Genomic DNA, 19193 nt, shown 5'->3' on the forward strand with positions numbered 1-19193 from the left:
CTTCAATATGAATTTCGTAGCAATCCTATGAATGATGTAGATTTGAAAAAGCTTTCCATGCAATTTTTCATATGATTTATATATCCCAGGGGAATAACTCCATCAACAATAATTGTTTGGCACTGATTATGACTCCCCTATAAAATGAATTCTAAACACTAACTTAACTAGGAGCTACATTCAGTTTAAAGGTAATCAAGTATAAAGGCATATTAAAACTGCTTCTGAAATTTCTAGTTGTTACAGATACACATGTTAGAAAAAAGGTTAAAAAAAGATATGCATTTTTCACTTTACTAGGAGTATCCCATGTTGGCAAAGAACCCCAAGCATGAGAAGGAAAAATGACATAAAGTATCTAAGAACATAATATAACATGATTTATTGTACGTAGCTCTTTAATACTAATTGAATATAACTAAAACACAAATCTAAGTGCAGTAAAAATAGTCTCCTCTGTTCTGTAGACATTCTTGTCTCTCATGCTTTCTTAACTGTGTGGTAGGCACTAAATCTTGTTTAACCTAAAAAAAATAACAATATGGTTCAGTTGACCAAATGATTATTCCAAAACAATACAAAATTTAAAAGCTTCAAACAGTTGTTATTTACTTTATATCTAAAGACAAATAGGATGTTTCACCATTGCAATGGCAGAATCCCAAGATAGTATCAAAATGTAAAACTTATAATGCAGAAATTCAATTCACGTGTGAGACCAATCATTTAAATGAAAAGTTCAAATCATTTTTTTCTTGGGTAATTACTTTCCTTTGATTTACAACTGTGATGATTAAAAGAAAAAGTGTTGTGATAGACAAACATAGTGTGGTGATAGATAAACATAGAGTGGTGAGAGACAATAGTGTGGTGATAGACAAACATAGTGTGGTGATAGATATACAGACTGTGAGGACAGATTTATACAGTGTGGTTATTGATTATGTGTGGCAGTAGATATATTATATGTGGTCATAATTATATATTATGTGTGGCAGTAGATACATAATATGTGGTGGTATATACATTATGTGTGTGCCAGCAGATGTATTATGTCGACAATGTACAATAACACCGAAACAATATATTTATTAGGTTTACTCATCATGAATGTTAGAATCATTGACAGACAGTTAGTATACCATATTTGCTGCTTTTATTGAAAAGACACCTAACATGATATTTACATATAATATTGCATAATATGTTGAAGCAGTTATTCTTTAAAAACATTTCTCTTAAATTATTTCATTTCAACCAGGATTGTTTCATGCTAATCCACTTTCAAATTGGTATAAACAGGGCTTTGAGAGATATACCCAGTGGTGTGATAGACATACTATATCAATTGAGGTGAAAATCTAAAGAGTAAGGTGATAGATATTTTGAGTGAGGTGAAACATATAAAATGAGGTGATTGATTTGCAAGGTGAGGTGATTGGTATTTTTAGTAAGGTGATAGGGTATATTGTGTGGAGATGTACATAGAGAATTTTGGGGTAGATATAGGGTTAATTGGGATAGATATAGAGAGTGTGTGGTCATTGATAATTCATGTGAGGTGAAAGTATGTAAAGTAAGGTGATATGTGTTTATAATGTGGACATAAATAAAGGTACTGTGTTGATAGATATGGATAGCATGGGCATAGATATAGAATGTGTGTGGTGATTGATATATAAAGTGAGGTGATTGGTAAAAAAAAGTAAGGTGATATGTGTTTATGATGTGGTCATAAACATGGAGACTGTGGGGAGAGATGTTGAGAGTATGGGGATAGATATAGAGAGTGTGTGGTGATTGATATATGAAGTGAGGTGATTGATAAATAAAGTAAGGTGATATGTGTTTATTATGTGCAGATATACATAGAGAAGTTTGAGGTAGATATCGAGAGTATGGGGATATATATAGAGAGGGTGTGGTGATTGATATATAAAGTATGGTGATTGAATAATAAAGTAAGGTGATAGGTGTTTAATATGTGGAGATATACATAGATACTTTTGGGGTAGATATAGAGAGTGTGTGGTCATTGGTAATTTATGGTAGGTGAAAGTATGTAAAGTAAGGTGATAGGTCTTTATAATGTGGTCATAAACATAGAGACTGTTGGGATAGAAATGGAGAGTATAAGGATAGATATAGATATTGTGTGGTGATTGATATATAAAGTGAGATGATGGATAAATAAGGTAAGGTGATAGGTGTTTATAATGTGGTCATACACTTAGAGACTGTGGGGAAAAGATATCTAGAGTATGGGCATAGATAAAGAGTGTGTGGTGAGTGACATAGAGAATGTGGTGATAGACACAGAGATGATGGGGATAATTATAGAGAGTGTGGTGATTGAGATATAAAGTGAGGTGATTGATAAATTAAGTAAGGTGATAGGTGTTTATTTTGAGAAAATATACAAAGAGACTTTTAGGGCAGATATAGAGAGTGTGTGTGTGGTGATTGATTTATAAAATGAGGTGATTGATAAATAAAGTAAGGTGATAGGCTTTTATTAAGTGGAGATATACAAAAAGACATTCGGGGTGGATATAGAGAGTATGGGGATAATTATAAAGAGTGTGGTGATTGATATATAAAGTGAGGTGATTGATATAAAAGTGAAGTGATTGATATAAAAGTGAGGTGATTGATAAATAAGGTGAGGTGATAGGTGGTTAATTTGTGGAGATATACAGACAGACTTAAGGGGTAGATATAGAGATTATGGGGATAGATTAAAGAGTGTGGTGATTGATATATAAAGGGAGGTGATTGATAAATAAAGTAAGGTGATAGGTGTTTATTTTGTGGAAATATACAGACTTTTGGGGCAAATATAGAGAGTGAGAATAGATATAGAGAGTGTGTGTGGTGATTGATTTATAAAGTGAGGTGATTGATTTATAAAATGAGGTGATTGATAAATAAAGTAAGGTGATAGGTGTTTATTAAGTGGAGATATACAGAAAGACATTTGGGGTGTATATAGAGAGTATGAGGATAGTATGAGGATAGATATAGAGAGTGTGGTGATTGATATATAAAGTGAGGTGATTGATAAATAAAGTAAGGGGGTAGCTTCTGTATAATGGGGAGATATACATGGAAACTGTTATGATATACATGATGACTGTTGGCATAGTTATGAAGATTGTAGTGATAGATAATCATGGTATGGGGATAGCTATTGAGACTGTTGAGATAGATATGGAGAGTGTGGTGATGAATACAGCGACTGCAGCAATGGAGTAAATTATCAACCACCACACTATTTATCTGTTATTGAGTATCATTTTTTATAAAAAAATACTTTACCATCATCACTATTGCTGAGTGCTGCTTGGTTGTAAATCTTTTAACTATTTTTGTTATTTCATTTATCTTTTCTTCAATTTTCACCAATGACCTGTAAATCCCTGGAAAATCTTGTTTGGTATTTCTGTCAGAAGAACACAAATATAAATAATCAATTTTATAATTGCTACATGATAAGTGTACAATCTTATACAAACATATCTCAGTGGACATTGCATATCTGCATATAATCTTCCACTGTAAATTATACAATGACCAGTCCATTTCTCTCACTTATAGAAGATACAACAATAGTATATCGTCTAGTGAAAAACAGAAAAAGAATGATGATAGATGTAATCGTTGTGTTACTATAAATATGATAAGATGGTGATAAATAGATATAGATTGGTGATAAGTGTGGACTTAGTTATAGTTGGGTTATGTGTACACAGAACAGTAGTATGATATATACAGTGTGATGATATATAAACAAAAGGATGATATATATATACATACTGTGTGGTGACATATATCAATGGTGTTGTGATTGATTTAAACAGTGTAGTGAGTTAATAGATACATATGTGCAGGGGATACATATATAAAAAAATATATATAAAATGTGATGAAAAAAATCAACAGTGAGGTCAATAAGATATTTTCAGGGAGGTCATACATATATAAAATGAGGAGATAGATATATAAATTGAGGTGAGAGATATAAAAATTGTGGTGACAGATACAGTGTGGTGATATATGTATAAAGTTAGGTGATAGAGATATAAAATGTAGTAATATATGTACAGTGTGGTGATAGATATATTAAATAAGGTGATAGATATATGAAATTATGTCTAACTTACATAAAATGAGGACATAGATATACAAATTGAGGTGATAGATATATAGAGTGAGGTGATAGATACATAAAGTGCAGTGATACATGTTTAAAGTGAGGTGATAGATGAATAAAGTGAAGTGATGTGATTGATATGTATGTACATGTATATAGTAAGGTCATAGCTTATAGTGAAGTGATAAATATATAAAGTGAGATGATAAATGTAACAAGTGAGGTAATAGATATATAGTAAGAATAGAGAAATAAATAGTTTGGTTATAGATAAATAGTGAGGTAATAGATATAAATAGTTTGGTCATAGATAAGTGTCTGGTGGAAAGAACATTTACAATGATGTCATCAAGATATTTTCAGAGAGGTGACAGATTCATATGAGGAGGGACTACATATATAAAGTGAGAAAGAAGAAAAATATTGACAGTCAGGCCAATAAGATATTAGCAATGAGGTGATACATCAATAAAATGAGGACATTGATATATAAAGTGAGGTAATATATATATATAAAGGTCGGTTTTAAATTATAGTTATGACCAGTTAGGTGATAGATGTATAGTGAGGTCAAAGATAGATAAAGTGTGTTGATAGATATATAAAGTGTGATGATAGATATATAAAGTAAAGGGGTAGCTTCTGTATAATGCGGAGATATACATGGAAACTGTTATGATATACATAGTGTTGTGACATATGATCAGATACGTGTTAGATATATAAAGTGTGGTGATAGATACATAAAGTGTGGTGATAGAAACATAAAGTGTGGTGACATATGACCAGTTAGGTAATAGATGTATATAATGAGTTGATAGATATATAAAGTGTGGTGATAGATATATAAAGTGTGGTAATAGATGTATAAAGTGTGGTAATAGATACATAAAGTGTGGTGATATATGATCAGTTTTGTGAAAGATGTATGAAGTTAGGTGATAGAAATATAAAAGTGTGGTGATAGATATATAAATTGTGGTGATAGATATGTAAAGTGTGTTGATAGATATATTAAGTGTGGTGATAGATACATAAAGTGTGGTGACATATGATCAGTAAGATGATAAATGTATATATTGAGGTGATAGATATATAAAATTTGGTGATAGATATATAAAGTGTGGTGATAGATATATAAAGTGTGGTGATAGATACATAAAGTGTGGTGACATATGATTAGTTAGGTGATAGATATATAAAGTGTGGTGATAGATACATAAAGTGTGGTGACACATGATCAGATAGGTGATAGATATATAAAGTGAGGTAATAGATACATAAAGTTTGGATACATATGATGAGTTAGGTGATAGATAAATAAAGTGTGGTGATAGATATATAAAGTGTGGTAATATTTACATAAAGTGTGGTGACATATGATTAGTAAGGTGATAGAAGTATATAGTGAGGTGATAGATATATAAATTGTGGTTATAGATATGTAAAGTGTGGTGATAGATTTATAAAAGGTAATGATAGATGTATATAGTGTGGTGATAGATACATAACATGAAGTGATAGATACATAAATTGTGGTGACATATGATCAGTTAGATGATAGATGTATATAATGAGTTGATAAATATATAAAGTGTGGTGATAGATACATAAAGTGTTGTGACATATGAATAGTAGGGTAATAGATGTATATAGTGAGGTGATAGATGTATAAAGTGTGGTGATAGATATATAAAGTGTGGTGATAGATATGTAAAGTGTGGTAACATATGATTAGTTAGGTGATAAAAGTATAGTGTAGTGTTAGATATATAAAGTGTTGTGACATATGATCAGATAAGTGATAGATATATAAAGTGTGGTATAGATTTATAAATAAATAAAGTGTGGTGATATATATTTATATAATAGATGTATATAGTGAGGTGATAGATGTATAAAGTGTGGTGATATATATATATAAAGTGTGGTAATAGATACATAAAGTGTGGTGACATATGATTAGTTAGGTTATAGATGTATATAGTGAGGTGATATATATATAAAGTGTGGTAATAGATACATAAAGTGTGGTGACATATGATTAGTTAGGTTATAGATGTATATAGTGAGGTGATAGATATATAAAGTGAGGTGATAGATACATAAAGTGTTGTGACATATGAATAGTAGGGTAATAGATGTATAAAGTGTGGTGATAGATATATAAAGTGAGGTGATAGAAACATAAAGTGTGGTGACATATGATTAGTTAGGTAATAGATGTATAAAGTGTGGTAATAGATACATAAAGTGTGATGACATATGATCAGTTAGGTGATAGAAGTATAAAGTGAGGTGATAGATATACAAAGTGTGGTGATAGATACATAAAGTGTGGTGACATATGATTAGTTAGGTTATAGATGTATATAGTGAGGTGATAGATATATAAAGTGAGGTGATAGATACATAACGTGTTGTGACATATGAATAGTAGGGTAATAGATGTATATAGTGAGGTGATAGATGTATAAAGTGTGGTGATATATATATAAAGAGTGGTGATAGATATATAAAGTAAGGGAGTATATACAAAAAGTGTTGTGACATATGAATAGTAGGGTTAAGATGTATAAAGTGTGGTGATAGATATATAAAGTGAGGTGATAGAAACATAAAGTGTGGTGACATATGATTAGTTAGGTAATAGATGTATAAAATGTGGTAATAGATACATAAAGTGTGGTTATAGATACATAAAGTGTGGTGACATATGATTAGTGAGGTGATAGAAGTATATAATGAGGTGATAGATATACAAAGTGTGGTGATAGATACATAAAGTGTTGTGAATTATGATTATTTGGGTGATAGATGTATAAAGTGTGGTCATAGATACATAAAGTGTGGTGACACATGATCAGTTAGGTGATAGATGTATAGTGAGGTGATAGAAACATAAAGTGTGGTGATATATGATCAGTTAAATGAAAGATGTATAAAGTTAGGTGATAGATATATAAAGATAGGTGATAGATATATAAATTGTGGTTATAGATATATAAAGATAGGTGATAGATATATAAATTGTGGTTATAGATATATAAAGTGTGGTGATAGATTTATAAAAGGTGATGATAGATGTATATAGTGTGGTGATAGATACATAACATGAAGTGATAGATACATAAATTGTGGTGACATATGATCAGTTAGATGATAGATGCATATAATTAGTTGATAAATATATATAGTGTGGTGATAGATACATAAAGTGTTGTGACATATGAATAGTAGGGTAATAGATGTATATAGTGAGGTGATAGATGTATAAAGTGTGGTGATAGATATATAGAGTGTAGTGATAGATATATAAAGTGTTGTGACATATGATCAGATAGGTGATAGATATATAAAGTGTGGTAATAGATACATAAAGTGTGGTGGCATATGATTAGTTAGGTTATAGATGTATATAGTGAGGTGATAGATATATAAAGTGAGGTGATAGATACATAAAGTGTTGTGACATATGAATAGTAGGGTAATAGATGTATATAGTGAGGTGATAGATGTATAAAGTGTGGTGATAGATATATAAAGTGTGGTGATAGATATATAAAGTAAGGGAGTAGATACAAAAAGTGTTGTGACATATGAATAGTAGGGTTAAGATGTATAAAGTGTGGTGATAGATATATAAAGTGAGGTGATAGAAACATAAAGTGTGGTGACATATGATTAGTTACTATAGGTAATAGATGTATAAAGTGTGGTAATAGATACATAAAGTGTGGTGACATATGATCAGTTAGGTGATAGAAGTATAAAGGGAGGTGATCGATATACAAAGTGTGGTAATAGATACATAAAGTGTTGTGACATATGATGAGTTAGGTGATAGATACATAAAGTGTGGTAACATATGATTAGTTAGGTGATAGAAGTATATAGTGAGGTGACATATATACAAAGTGTGGTGATAGATACATAAAGTGTTGTGACATATGAATAGTAGGGTGATAGATGTATAAAGTGTGGTTATAGATACATAAAGTGTGGTGATATATGATCAGTTTTGTGAAAGATGTATAAAGTTAGGTTATCGAAATATAAAATTGTGGTGATAGATATATAAATTGTGGTGATAGATATGTAAAGTGTGGTGATAGATATATTAAGTGTGGTGATAGATACATAAAGTGTGGTGATAGATACATAAAGTGTGGTGACATATGGTCAGTTAGATGATAAATGTATATATTGAGGTGATAGATATATAAAGTGTGGTGATAGATATATAAAGTGTGGTGATAGATATATAAAGTGTGGTGATAGATACATAAAGTGTGGTGACATATGATCAGATAAATGATAATTATATAAAGTGAGGTGATAGATACATAAAGTTTGGATACATATGATGAGTTAGGTGATATATATATAAAGTGTGGTGATAGATAAATAAAGTGTGGTGATAGATATATAAAGTGTGGTAATAGATACATAAAGTGTGGTGACATATGATTAGTAAGGTGATAGAAGTATATAGTGAGGTGATAGATATACAAAGTGTTGTGATAGATACATAAAGTGTTGTGAATTATGATTATTTGGGTGATAGATGTATAAAGTGTGGTAATAGATACATAAAGTGTGGTGACACATGATCAGTTAGGTGATAGATGTATAGTGAGGTGATAGATACATAAAGTGTGGTGATATATGATCAGTTAAATGAAAGATGTATAAAGTTAGGTGATAGATATATAAAGATAGGTGATAGATATATAAAGATAGGTGATAGATATATAAATTGTGGTTATAGATATATAAAGTGTGGTGATATATTTATAAAAGGTGATGATAGATGTATATAGTATGGTGATAGATACATAACATGAAGTGATAGATACATAAATTGTGGTGACATATGATCAGTTAGATGATAGATGTATATAGCTATAGTGAGGTGATAGATATATAAAGTGTGATGATAGATATATAAGGTGTGGTGATAGATCTGTAAAGTGTGGTGATAGATATATAAAGTGTTTTGATAGAAATACAAAGTGTGTTGACAGATATACAGTGTGGTGACAGATGTATAAAGTGATAAATGCATAAAGTTAGGTGATAAATACATAAAGTTATTGGATAGATATATAAAATGAGGTGAGATATATATATATAGAGAGAGAGAGTTAGGACATTAATATATATAGCTATAGTGAAGTGCTAAATATATAAAGTGAGGTGATAATTGTATCAAGCAAGGTGATAAATGTATCAAGTAAGGTTATAAATGTATCAAGTAAGGTTACAGATATATAAAGAAATGTGTTAGATGTATTATTTGTTGAGTTACATATATAGTCACGTCAAAGATATATCAATAGAGGTTTACATATAAACAGTGAGATTATAAATATATTGTGTGAGGTGATTGATACATAAGGCAAGATGATGGGTATTTAAAGTAAGTAATAGGTGTATATAATGTGGTGGTATATATAGATACTGTGGGGATATATATAGAGAGAATGGTGATTATTATAGAGTGTGGTGATTGATGTATAATGTGAGGTTAAAGGTATCTTAAGTAAGTTGATCGGTGAGGCAATAAGGAGATATACATAGAGACTTTTGGGATAGATATAGAGAGTATAGGTATAGATAAGTATATATATAGAGAGTGTGATGATTGATACATTAATTGAGGTGATAGGTATTTAAACTTAGGTGATAGGTGTATATTATGTGGTGACATACAAAGAGATAGAGAGTATAGGTATAGATATAGGGAGTGGTGGTTGATATGTGAGGTGATAGGTATATATAATGTAGTGATACACATAGAGACTGTAGGGGTAGATAAAGACAGTATGATGATAATTATAGAGTGTGGTGATTGATATATACCATGAGCTGATAGTAAGGTGATAGGTGTTTATAATGTGGTAATATACAAATACATTCATCATAGATACCAGGACTAAATTTTGTATATATGCCAGACACATGTTTCATCTACAAAAGACTCATCAGTGACGCTCGAATCCAAAAAAGTTTAAAAGGCTGAATAAAGTAACAGACTGAAGTGATAGATATTGAGAGTATGGTAATAGATATAGAGACTGTAGCAATAGATATGCAGTGTGTGGTATGATAAAAATGAAATTTCATGTGTTAAAATAATCACTATATAAATTTGTTACTAAAGGATATATACATGTATTCAATAAGGATGTTTGACCAACATTTATTATACCATATTCCTATTTCTATTTACATAATACATGTGCATGATTACAAGAATGTAGAAAAGTCATTGATATAAATATTGTGTGATATGCTGTAGCAGTTTTCCTAATAATTATTTTCTAACAAACCCTTCACCATCACTATAAACAGAATTGCTGAGTGCTTCTTTGTTATAAATCATTAAATTATACTTGTTATTTTATTTGAAATTAAATATACCTTTTTCTTTTCTTCCATTTTCACCCATTACATCTTTGTCCTTTAAAATCGTGTTTTGTATCTCTGTAAGAAAAATCAAAATATAAATAATAATTCCTACATGAAGTCATTATAGGTTTACAAGCTTATACAAACATATATCAATGGAAAAGCAGAATTTGTTGGAATTTCTCTACCGTTTTAAAATTTAAAAAAATTAAGAAGCTATATAACCTAAGTTAAATTTTAGTATTGTACAAGTTTTACAACTTAGTTATACGGTATTAACTGTTTTATTGTATAAATTTCAAAATTGTTATAATCTAATCAAAGAAAATTGATGTGATTCATTTTACATTATGATCATACTGATGAAGGTTAACCAAAATATTTATAAATAATTACTTCATTACTGTTTTGTTTACTTTTAAGGGTTTAATTATATATATCAAGATGAGGTGGTGAAAGATATATAGTGTGGTAATTTATAAATATAAATATGATAAAGTGGTGATACATAGATATAGAGTGGTGATCAGTGAGGACATATATATATATAGCAAATTTACAGATATAACATTGTGGGGTTGATGTTTAGACGAATATATATTGTAATTTTTGAATATAGTGCAGTGAAGAATATACAGAATAGCGATTATATATAACTTATGATATATAAGCAAAGTGGAGGTATACATATATACTGTGTGGTGACAAATATAAACAGTGTGGTGATTGGTTTAACCAGTGTAGTGGTAGACATATTAACAAAGTGGTGATGGATATATAGGGGTGACAAGTATCAATTGTGTGTTGAATGATATACATGTTAAGTGTAGTTATATGTACTATTAGTGTTGTTATATATATACAGTGTGGTTGTTGATATATATAGTGTGGGGATATCCAATATAATCAGGATAGTTGGTAGCTAATAAAAAAAAACCTGAATCAATCCATTTCTTTCCTCTAGATACACCAACTGTATTTGAAGCAGTTTTTTCATGACATAGCTTCTTCTTCTTCCAAATATGATGAATATTCTGGCAAGTTGTGCATGATTAAAATGATTAATCAAAATGAGAAGCAGTTTTCTTCTTGATGTGTACCATTGTATTACTTCCTTTCCATCCGAATTTATCAAGGTCCATTGTAGAATAGCAATCTGAAAAAATTCATATAAAAAATAACATTACAAATTCAGTAAATCAAAAGACATTCTACCATATCAACAAACTGTGATATAAAGCCCATTCTTACTTGTAAACATATATTAAAGCTGTTTTTTAACTTTTTAACATATGGATATACGAATCTTTAATATATAAAAAAAAATATGTAATAGATCTATATAGTACAAGGAAAGACAAATTTATTTTTTAGATTGTGGTGATAATTGCATAGTGTGAATAGTGTAAAAATAGATATACAGTATGTGGTGATAGAAATACATATAGTAATGATAGCTATTGGGAGTGTGGTGATGGATAAAGAAAGTGTGGTGATAGAAATGTAACATGTGGTGATAGATTTGAACAATGTAGATGTATTCAGTTTGGTGATAGAATAAAAAGTGTAATGATAGATAAATAGTGTGTTGATAGATAAATTTAGTACAGAGATTTATATATATATATTCATGTATTGTAGTACGCTGCTAGAATAAAACTGACGAGGAAAGGTAACACACAGCCACCGAAAGCTTTATTTTTGTGAAGCCCAGGTGGTTGTGTGGTCTAACGGGACGGCTGCAGTGCAGGCCATTTGGTGTCACGATATCTCAGTAGAATGGGTTCGAATCCCGACAAGGGAAGAACAAAAAATTTGCGAAAGCAAATTTACAGATTTAACATTGTTGGGTTGATGTTTAGCAGGTTGTATATATATATATATATATATATAAAGAGAGGTGATAGATATATTCAATATGTTGATATAAATATAAAAAGAGATGATAGGTAAAAGTGTGATGTGATAGATAAATAAGGTGATGTGGTAGATATATGAGGTGTGGTGACATAAGACCAGTTAGGTGATAAATGTATATAGTGAGGTGAAAGATATAAAAAGTGTGGTGATAGAAATATAAAGTATGATGATAGATATATCAAGTGTTGTGACATATGATCAGATAGGTGTTAGATACATAAAGTGTGGTGATGGATACATAAAGTGTGGTGATAGATACATTAAGTGTGGTGATAGAAACATAAAGTGTTGTGACATATGATCAGTTAGGTAATAGATGTATATAACGGGGTAGTGTGGTGATAGATACATAAAGTGTGGTGATAGATACATAAAGTTTTGTGACATATGATGAGTTAGGTGATAGATATTTAAAGTGTGGCGATAGATACATAAAGTGTGGTGACATATGATCAGTTAGGTGATAGATGTATATAGTGAGGTGATAGATATATAAAGTGTGGTGATAGATATATAAAGTGTTGTAACATATGATTAGTAGGGTGATAGATGTATAAAGTGTGGTTATAGATACATAAAGTGTGGTGACACATGATCAGTTAGATGATAGATGTATAGTGTAGTGATAGATACATAAAGTGTGGTGATATATGATCAGTTAAGTGAAAGATGTATAAAGTTAGGTGATAGATATATAAAGTGTGGTGATAGATGTATATAGTGTTGTGATAGATGTATATAGTGTGGTGATAATGTGGTGATAGATGTATATAGTGTGGTGGTAGATATAACGTGTGGTGATAGATACATAAAGTGTGGTGATATAGATTTCTATTGAGGTGATTTATATTTATTAATTTGGTGATATAGATTTCTATTGAGGTGATTTATATTTATTAATATGGTGATATATAATTAGAGAGTTGATAGTCTATATATACAGTGAGGTCATAGATATATACATATATAATGGTGATAAATATAAAAAATGTATTGATAGAAGTATAGAGAAGTAATAGATTATTAGTGTGGCGATATATATATAAAGAGAGGTGATAGATATATTCAATATGTTAATATAAATATAAAGAGAGATGACAGGTAAAACTGTGATGTGATAGATAAATAAGGTGAGGTGTTAGATATAAAGTGTGGTGACAGCTTTATAAAGAGTGGTGATGTATATATATATAGTGTGGTGAAAGAGAAAAATGTGGGGTGATTCATTGATTGGTGTATAATGTTAGGTGATGGATATATGAAGTGTGGGGATAGAAATGTGAAGCTACCTAAAAGAAATCTAGTGAGGCGATAAATATAAATAGTGAGGCCTTAGACATATAAAGGGAGGCAGTTAATGACTATAGTATGGTGTAAAAGGTATTCAGAGAGATACAAATATAAACATCTTTTGGTGATAATATATACAGTATTGTACAAATTGGTATTTATACAGAACAGTGATAGTTATATATAATGCTTTTAGTTATATACAGTGTGTTGATTGAATTATAAAGCAGTAATAGATTTAAAAAGTGGTAATACATGTATATATATTCAGTGTGGTGATATTAATATAAAGTGGTGATTGATAAATATGTTGATGATACAAAAGTGTAGTGATAGATTAAGTGAGGTGATAGATGTATAGTAAAGACATAGATATATAGTTAGTGGATATCTATATCTGAAGTGGTATATATATAAAGTATGGTGATAGAGAGATAAAGTGATAAAGTGATAGATATTGTAGATGGTGATAGATATATATTGTGATAAATAATGGAAAATATATATAGAAAGATCTGAATTAAACACAATTGGTGTTAGATATATATACAGTATTGTACAAAGTGGTGATAAATACAGAATGGTGATAAATATATACAGTGGTTTTGGATATATACAGTGTGTTAATAGATTTATAGAGTGGTGATAAACATATAGTGTGGTGATAGATATATACAGGAGTGTTGTACAAAGTGGCGATTGATACAGAATGGTGATAAATATATAGCATGGTGATAGATATATACAGTGTTGTATAAAGTGGTGATTAATGCAGAATGGTGATAAATATATACAGCGGATTGATAGATTTATAGAGTGGTGATAAATATATAGTGTGGTGATAGATATATTTAGTGTGGAGATTTTAATATATTGGTGATATAGTGTAGTGATAAATAAAGTGAGGTGATAGATATATAGATTGGTGAGAGACATAAAAACAGTAGGATGATAGATATATACAGTGGTGATAGATGTTTGCAATGGTGATAGATATATACAATGGTAATATATATCATGTATGTTTACATTAGTGAAAAAATAAATATTTTTTTATTATAAATATTGTTTTTATTATAAATATTTTTTAACTCGATATATCGCATTCCCGACCTGTTGATTATTTTCATTTAATCTAGGTGTGGTTAGTTTGATCTTACATTGTAGTTGTTCATTGGTCAATATTTGATTATGACGTAAAATTTTCATGCTTTCATCTGAAATTCCCATTGTGACGACATGAACAGACAGAGAAATATATTTCACCTCCAAATCTTGTGCAATACTATATTTATCCACTCTTGACTGTGTCAAAAACAATTGATTTTAATATGGCCTAAAGGAATGTGTACTTTTTTATCGTCAAGGATCAAAAATTACTGTTATAAATGTCATAATAAAAATATTGTCTATTGTCTATATTGTCTATTGTCATTTGGCAATTTTTTTTTAACGGTTATTAGTGAAGACAGGGGTACCAAGATTCCCAGGGGATTACAAGTATCACCCTCATACATGTACATGACCGGGGGTAGGAGGGTCCCAAAATCCTGGGCTTAAAAACACGAAATCCCTAGATCCCTTATTTAAATAAATTTAAATCCCTACATCATGAAATTCAAAAATAGAATTCCTGGATACCTAAATAGTCAATCCCAAAATCCTGAAGCTAAAAACACCCAATCCTGGTGTCCCGATAAAGGTCCTATCCCCCTCATACATGCACGATCCATAACAATCTTTTTAAAACTTTCTGGACTCCCCAAGAAATCATTTCGGCCACCTCCTATGAACACTGACCTGACACATACACATGAAAAGTATTAATTGTCCGGCTCTTTTGAACCACATCACATTTTGTAGTTGGAAAAGGAAAAAGGGGGGGGGGGGAAGCCTCCTTTCCTTTAAAATGTTATTTTGCATTTAAAGATGATGTATGTTTTCATTGTTACAATGCATTATTTGTCATACCTTTCACATGGTTTTTTTTTTACGTTTTAGAAGTTATGTGTGCTCTTAAGGACGAGAAAGAGAGCCACTTCAGCAACTGAGCAAGTGTATTTTCTTTCGCAGATAAAATGTAAATAGATGCGTACAAATCTATCTCCAAATAGAAGATTTTTCAAAAATGAAAGTAGGAAATTCAGTGGGCGTTTCTTGCGCATGCGCACAGACCACGGTGATAGTTACGGTGACTGTATCAGGAACCTTGCATATTATATACCTCTGATTTGATGGTATTACACCTGAATGGAGGCTAGAAAATGTAAGCCATGCAATAAATCATTTAGTTACCCCTTTAAATGTTGTTGCAAGGGTTGAAACTTCCATGTACATCGAACGTCACCAATTTAAAAGGTGACACATAACACTACAGGAAGATAACTCTTTAAAATCAGCTAAACGTTTTAATTACGTTGTGTTGTTAAGGGAATATTAAGCTTCTAAATGATCAAAATTAATGGTTGTAAAACTGCTCTATAACCAGTGAAATTTTTCTGATAAATTGGTTGGTTCATTTTTTTTGAACTTTTAATATTTTTGTCAAAGGGTCAAAGTAAATATTTTGTCAAATTTTATGAAAATTAAACGAGCCTAATTAATTTTAGTGAAGGTATTGGGTACCAATTTAACCGGACTTGGCAGAGTATGCCAAACTTTGGTAGGAGATGACTCGCCGATCTGAATAAGCCAATGAAGGTGGCCATATAAATATACCCTAGTCAACCTTGTGGTTTATTTATTGTGATTTTTCATAGGATTTGCATATTGGTTTGGTGGTCTTCATTTGCTGTATTCATCCATTTGTTGATCTATTTCTATAAGATAATAAAATTAGTGTGTAAACAACAGATATATATATATCCATTGTGTGTGGTTCAATTTTTTTGATATTTTTTTCTAATTTTGTCAAAGGATCCAGTTAACATGTTGACATTATTTTATGAAAATTAATTGGGACAAAGATGTGTGGTACATATACCACCTAAGCTGTTTCCTTTTTGTTTATATTTTAGCACCTCCTTTATTTTTTTTGGTCTTTCGTTGTTTTTGCCAATCAATCTCTTGTTTTCGTTAACATGGATTATTCTCTAGTCTGACGTTAATCCCATTAAGACCATCAATTTAGTTTGAGGCAGCTTTTGTTCATTAGTTCAGCCTTTTTGTTGGTGTATGCTCTCTGCATTATTTTGTTGTATACATGTTTGATTCTGGACCGCGATGGTCACGCTGAAGTGCGATGGTCCATACTGAAGTGTGTTGGTTACCACGCTGAAATGTGGTGGTGACATTATGACGCCATATTGTTGATAGCTGCACTGAAATACGTTTGTGGTTACGCTGAAGTGTGATGGTTTAACTTTGACGTTGACTTGAATTGCTACTGACCATATGAAATTTTTTCAACAAGGATGTGTCATGCGCACTGACATCTGTATTCTCTCCCTTGATATCTTTTGAGACAAAAATACAAAAGTTAATGCGATAAGACTGTCGTTACCTTTATTTGAAAGCCAAAAACATATAAGAATAAGACGAATACAAAAAAAGTCATAGATCTATTGCTTTGATATGTTTGATTTATGAAAATGCGATTTTTCTCTCTTAATGCATTTAATGAATCGCATTAAAACTACCTCCTTGCTTTATTTATTTCTGTATCTATCCAATTCCGAATAAAAATATAGTTAACAAGCCAGGCACACTCTGGTCTCTTGTTGCCCTCCTTTTGTTTATTTCTATTCGTGTGCTTGCTGTTTCGTTGACGTTTAAATTTCAAATCTAACGACACACTGTTGATTTTTTTAGTCTAGAACATGTTGTATAAAATGGGGGATCAAACAAATCAGTGGATACAAATGTGTATTTATAAAATAGAATATGTACATGTATTATTATATTAAAGTAAATTGAATCTGACATATCCGTGACTATACTTAATGTTATTATACAATGGCCCGCCCATACAATACAATAGCAGTCTCATGTATGCTATCATTGGCATTCGTCCTTGATGGTATGATCGATATCAGTTATGACATCGGTCTAAAAGGTTTATTTTCAAACCCTAAATCCGTTTTACTTCATATCACCAAAAATAGCCTTATCATATAAAATCCATCGAGCCGTACTCTGAAGTTAATTTGCTATCGGTGTGATATTCAAAAGCCGTATCATAATATAAAAAAGAAGAGGTGGTATGATTGCCAATGAGACAACTCTCCACATGAGACCAAAGTGACAAAGAAATTAACGACTATAGGTAACCGTACGCTCTTCAACAATGAGCAAAGTCCATACTGCATAGTCAGCTATTAAATGCCCCGAAATGACAATGTAAAACAATTCAAACGAGAAAACTAACGGCATTATTTATATTGAAAAAGAAGGAAAAACTAGATTATGCAACACATAAACAAACGACAACCACCGAATTACAGGCTCCTGACTAGGGACAGGCATACTTCTCTCTCTTTATTTTCAGAACACCTAAGAGAAATTGTTAATTTTCACTGGCTAGAAAATTGCTATATATATCCTGGTGCAGTCTGTTTTCAGTGAGACTGTCTTTTTGTGTGCTTAATTTGTGTGGTTTTTTTTTTTATTTATTTACTAACATTTTTATATTTTTTATTGATATTGTTTAATGTATTTTTGTAGTATGCTTGTGATTTATCTGAGATAACAATTCTTTTACAATAGTTGCCTTTGTCTTTAAATATATATAAATATAATATTGTGGTGGTTGTTCTTTTGTTGTTCTGTTGGTTTTTTTTTTATTTATTCAAATCAAATCAAATACGTTTTGTCAAATAATACTTGAGAGTCACTGTCTGTGGCAAACAGAAAACCAAATATGAACACAAGCGATAACAACATCACACAAAAGAATACAAAATAGTCTATTGATAAGATTTAAATTACGACTCGCCTGTCCTCAGAACTAACGAGCGTTTAATATACGACCCCACGTGTTCTAACTCTTTTGTGAGATATCCGTTTCTTAAGGACGGAGAATATGTTTAACGTTTTCCATGATATTTTTATGAATTGTAAATTATATGTAGAAATGTCATTTTATTTTTTAAAAAAGTCCTTAATTTTAATTTTTAACTGTTTACTATATTGAAGCGAGTTTTAATCTCATTATCTAGACACGTGTCTAAGAGTTGATGTGGGGAAAGGGGCATGAGGCATGGGGTGCTTCCGAGACTATGATATAAGAGAAGCTTATTTTGGTACACGTTTGACTGTTATTTATATCTTTTTACCGCTTGATTTTTTTTAATGCAAAACGGGGGAGGGGCACGTGCCGCGTACTCCGGAGCAGAAATTGAAATCGGTCTCGGTCAATGTATTTTTCATCAATAATAGTTAACAGCATGTAAAGCATCAGACTTTGCCCATCCTAGAT

General features: G+C 30.7%; 1 protein-coding gene across 3 annotated transcripts; it reads right to left on the reverse strand.

The window, feature by feature from the left end:
* Window positions 1-363: 363 nt before the first annotated feature.
* LOC134690749 (uncharacterized) lies at window positions 364-15978 on the reverse strand. Of its 3 annotated transcripts, XR_010102006.1 has the most exons (5): window positions 15749-15977; window positions 11505-11723; window positions 10580-10642; window positions 3319-3442; window positions 364-524 (listed from the first exon to the last, which is right to left on the reverse strand). XR_010102006.1 is itself a non-coding variant. In XM_063550804.1 (2 exons), the coding sequence occupies exons 1-2, from the start codon at window positions 3580-3582 to the stop codon at window positions 432-434; spliced, it is 357 nt and encodes a 118-aa protein (XP_063406874.1). In that variant the 5' UTR covers window positions 3583-3885; the 3' UTR covers window positions 364-431. The 3 variants fall into 3 exon arrangements, 1 of the variants encoding a protein (XP_063406874.1); XR_010102007.1 differs by lacking the exon at window positions 3319-3442 and having other exon boundaries at window positions 15749-15978; XM_063550804.1 differs by lacking the exons at window positions 10580-10642; window positions 11505-11723; window positions 15749-15977 and having other exon boundaries at window positions 3319-3885.
* Between the last annotated feature and the right edge of the window lie 3215 nt (window positions 15979-19193).

The sequence above is a fragment of the Mytilus trossulus genome, chromosome 11 (assembly GCF_036588685.1).
Source record: "Mytilus trossulus isolate FHL-02 chromosome 11, PNRI_Mtr1.1.1.hap1, whole genome shotgun sequence".
Taxonomy (NCBI): domain Eukaryota; kingdom Metazoa; phylum Mollusca; class Bivalvia; order Mytilida; family Mytilidae; genus Mytilus; species Mytilus trossulus.